At 42.3% G+C, this 4400-nt stretch overlaps 1 protein-coding gene across 1 annotated transcript; it reads left to right on the top strand.

Moving 5' to 3' along the window:
• The first annotated feature begins 3005 nt into the window (after positions 1 to 3005).
• LOC123348692 (olfactory receptor 4D1-like) lies at positions 3006 to 3953 on the top strand. Its single transcript, XM_044986297.1, has one exon. It carries the CDS (start codon positions 3006 to 3008, stop codon positions 3951 to 3953), a length of 948 nt encoding a protein of 315 aa, XP_044842232.1.
• Positions 3954 to 4400: the final 447 nt, after the last annotated feature.

Below are 4400 nucleotides of genomic sequence, written 5' to 3'. Positions count from 1 at the left end.
ATAAATGGTTCTGTGGATATAGGGAAAGTGGTGGACGTGATCTACCTTGACTTTAGCAAAGCTTTTGATACGGTCTCCCGCAATATTGTTGCCAGCAACTTAAAGAAGGATGGATTGGATGAATGGACTATAAGGTGGATAGAAGGCTGGCTAGATCATGGGGCTCAATGGGTAGTGATCAATGGCTCTATGTCTAGCTGGCAGCTGGTATCAAGTGAAGTGCCCCAGGGGTAGGTCCTAAGGATGATTTTCTTCAACATCTTCACTAATAATCTGAATGATGGGATGGATTGCACCTTCAGCAAGTTCGCAGATGACACTAAACTGACTCCCCTTCAGACAGAATCCCTTGATCTCCAAAGCACAAACTCTCTTGATTCTGCCCAGTAGAGCTAAAGGGGATTTCACAGATTCTTTGATCCTAGCTCCAGCCTTAGCACAGGGGGAAAATATAATATAAGTGGATATTTTCTGCTGCTGTTACTCTATGGCTCCAGATCCCCTTCCCCTGCTTGTCGGGAGACCAAAGATTAGCTTTGAGATCACAGAAGCAATTCTTTGCAGGCGGCTGACTCTGGGATGACAGATATAGCAGCTTGTAGGAGGTAACACCAGGATATGCATCATTATTGTAGGGTGAGATGCATAGAGACCAGTGCTGACAAGGAAGGCGAGATGTACTTGCAGAGATAACATTTTTTAATGATAGATCTTTTTTTCTATTCTAAAGAGGTTTATAGGTATTCGCTGGGGATTTCAGAGCTAAAGTCAGTTAGGAAGATAACAGCCCACAGACCCACTACTGCCATCACTGTCTGAAACCTTCACGTGACAAGTTCAGTGTCACTCATCTTCTCCCATGGCAAGGGTTCTAGGTTGCTAAGACCTGAAATGCATTTTTCTCTGGGGCAGGTTGGAGATAGGAAGTGGACCAGAGAAGTTTCCACATCTGCAGATAAAACCAGAGTGAAATTCCCACCATGGATTTCTTTCAATTAGAATCTTTTATACTTTTAAGCTTTTGAATAACATTAGACTGGAATTTTCTCAGAAGGCCCATTTCAGAATTTTACATGGAGTCATACATTCTAAGACCAGAAGCGGCCAGATAATTCCCCCCAGAATAATTTCTAAAGCAGGCTCTTCTTTTTCTAAAGAATCTATCTTGATTTAAAAACACTCAGTGATGGAGAATCCACAACAACCTTGGTAAGTTGTTCCAATGTAGTTGGGCACCTAACTCCCTGAAAGTTGAGAGCAGCTCCCATTTACACTAAGATCCTAAAATGCTTAAAGGTAACTTACTTCACAACAGATCAAGGTGTAGCCCATGCTGAACTAATGAGGCGCCTCTCTACTGGCTAGTGCACATACAGAGTACATCTGCTACAGGCTTTTAACTAACGGCTCTGGTCTTTTATCTCAGCCAGTAGACACTGATGTGTTTCTATTGAAACTTCCACAGCAGCCTAAGAGATGCAGCAGCCTCTGGAGTCTCTGAAGTCTAGATGAGGGAGTAATGGACAATGCCCCTACCTTCATTCCTTTCCACACAAGTTCTCCACCTAATTACTTGCCATGGCCCCAGTCATCACGGTGCCCATGTGCCTGACAATCCCTAATAGATTAACCTCCCCAGACTCCTGCAATGTAGGGAAACTATTGTTAATCCCAAATAAATCCCAAGATCCCAAGAGGAGGAGCAGAGGCAGGGATTGTCAAAGGACCTGAGGAGTTTAAGCATCCAGCTCCCAACAATGATCAGCGGAGGTGAACACCTAACCTTCTGCCTTGAAAATCCCAGACTGAGAGGAGGTGTCAGTTATCTGTAGTCACAGAAGTTGTCTGTTGCAGAGCAGAAACTTAACCCAGCTCCCGACCACGTAGTGTTCTACCTTCAAAGCCATCCTCTCCAACTACTCACACCCCAACCTGAAACCATACTTTATGGTCAAGATTTTTAGAGCCGATTGACATCCTTTTGCAAGACATATCAACAGACTGCAGATGGGAAAATATGTTTTGGGGGGCTTTTTTAACACAATGTTTCAACTTTTCATCTGAAAATGTCAAACAAAATTAAGTTTTTCCTTTCATTTAAAGCAACATTTTCTTTTGAAAAGACTATCACTATAAAATAAAATGGTTGGTTGGAATCAAAATATTTAATGGGAAAATTGTTTTTTTCAATTATGTCTTTTCACTTTTTCATGAGAAATTTTCACTTGGATACAAAATTTTCACTTCTTACTCTTTGCATGGTAAATTGTGAGAGAAAGGCAAACTTTCTCCCACTTTTCGTACTTTCCTTTCAACAATTTTAAGGTGGAAAAGTGGGATAAAGTTTAAAAAAAAAAAGAGGTTATAAAATGAGACTGAAAATCCAAAGCCTAAACAATGAAAAAAATAATAATTGGGAGGTCTAGAGCATCAAAGTTGCAGATGGATGAATGGACACTATAAGGAACAGGGATACTTTTGTGGAGCAAACCACTCCCTTTCACTCCCAGGACAAGATCACCACTGAAGGAGTGAAGAGGGTCTGCTGAATCAGTATTCTCCTGAATTCAGCTGAGTATATGGTGTTTAATTGAGAAAAAATAAGAAAATTCCTCTAAAAGTTTGTTTGCTAACATGGATTTAAGAAGAATGTAATATCAGTCACTTAAGCTATGTCTACACTACCACCTGGATAGACGCTCCAGAGTTCAATGCACAGAAGTCAATTTAGCGGGTCTACTGCCAAATCGACTGCAGGTCGCTTTCCAGTCGACTCTGGTACTCCACCCCGCACGAGAAAATTAAGGTAAGTTGATGGGAGAGTGTCAACCTAAACTACGTTGACTCCAGCTACATTATTCACGTACCTGGATTTGTGTAACGTAGGTCAACTTACTGCAGTAAAGTAGACATAGCCTTAGAGGGAGACATGGAGAGAATTACAAAAAGGACATAATAATTATTGTTATTTCTGTTTAATTGCAGATATATTTTAAGTCCACAAAATGGACCAGCAGAATCTCACCACTACAGTGACTGAATTTGTGCTCCTGGGACTCACCCAGAATCCTGAGCTAGAGCATTTTTTCTTCATTGCCTTCTTCCTAGTATATGTGACCACTTGGTTGGGAAATTTAACTATCATCATCACGGTGATCTCTGACCACAGACTCCACACCCCTATGTACTTCCTGCTGGCCAACCTGGCTTTCCTAGATGTCAGTGACTCATCGGTCAATACTCCCAGATTGCTGTTGTGTCTCCTCTCCCAGCGTAAAATCATCTCATTCAATGGCTGTCTCCTCCAGATCTTCTTCTTCCACTTCATAGGGGGTGCAATGCTATTATTCCTTGTGGGGATGGCAGTCGATCGGTATGTGGCCATCTATAAACCACTGAGATACTTGATTATCATGAATCGGAGTGTGTGCGTGGGGATAGTGGCACTGGCATGGTTGGGTGGATTTGCTCACTCTGCCGTTCAGATGGGACTGCTCCTCCAGCTACCGTTCTGTGGGCCGAATGTCCTGGACAATTTTTACTGTGATGTCCCACAGGTCATCAAACTGGCCTGTGCTGACACCCATGTGATCGAGCTGCAGATGGTCTTCAATAGTGGAGTGCTCCTTCTAATTGTATTCATAATTCTGCTAATTTCCTATTTCATCATCTTAGTCCAGATAAGGTCACATGTCACAGATGGGAAGCGCAAGGCTCTGTCAACTTGTGGAACCCAGATTACCGTGGTGTGTTTAATATTCATACCCACCATCTTCATCTATGCTCGGCCCTTCAAGAAGTTTGCCCTGGACAAAGTGGTGTCTGTCATTTACACGTTAATCACTCCAATGCTGAACTCAATTATCTACACGCTGAGAAACGCTGAGATGAAAAAGGCCATCAGGAGACTGATGAACAGAATCCTGTTCTCATGCAGGAAACTAAAAACATAATTTATTTTTGAATGATCATTTATCTTAGAAACTAGATCATATCAGAGAGAGGATGGATACGCCACATGAATTGTGTATCCTATCGAAAGGGATCACATCCTGCACACTTGTGAAATATGTGCATAAATAAGTTACGGAACAAGGGCAATAATCTCCATTTAAATCCGTGGAGCCAGTTGGTGCAAATCAGCATAGCTCCACTGGAGCAAATAGATCATAACCCCAGCTGGTGTAAATCAATGTACAGTAGGTGCTGTGATGAAGTGGGGTTTTTTCATCTTGTTATGTTGCATGTAAGTCATACTGTCCTACACTAATACTGTGTGTACCTCAGTTTCCCTGTATATTGCACCAATGTCTAGGTGGTGGGAATTGGATGCGTGACTTTTGCTGAGACCCTCAGGGCAGGTGATGCTTCCCATCTCTCTGCATGTAGGCAATGGCCGG

This window comes from Mauremys mutica, chromosome 13 (genome assembly GCF_020497125.1).
Source record: "Mauremys mutica isolate MM-2020 ecotype Southern chromosome 13, ASM2049712v1, whole genome shotgun sequence".
In the NCBI taxonomy this organism is placed as follows: domain Eukaryota; kingdom Metazoa; phylum Chordata; order Testudines; family Geoemydidae; genus Mauremys; species Mauremys mutica.
Note: the sequence above shows the minus strand (reverse complement) of the source record. Positions and strands in the feature narration are given on the sequence as shown.

Coding starts and splice junctions, on each gene's coding strand:
- LOC123348692 (XM_044986297.1), top strand. CDS start 3,006: ATGGACCAGCAGAATCTCACCACTACAGTGACTGAATTTGTGCTCCTG.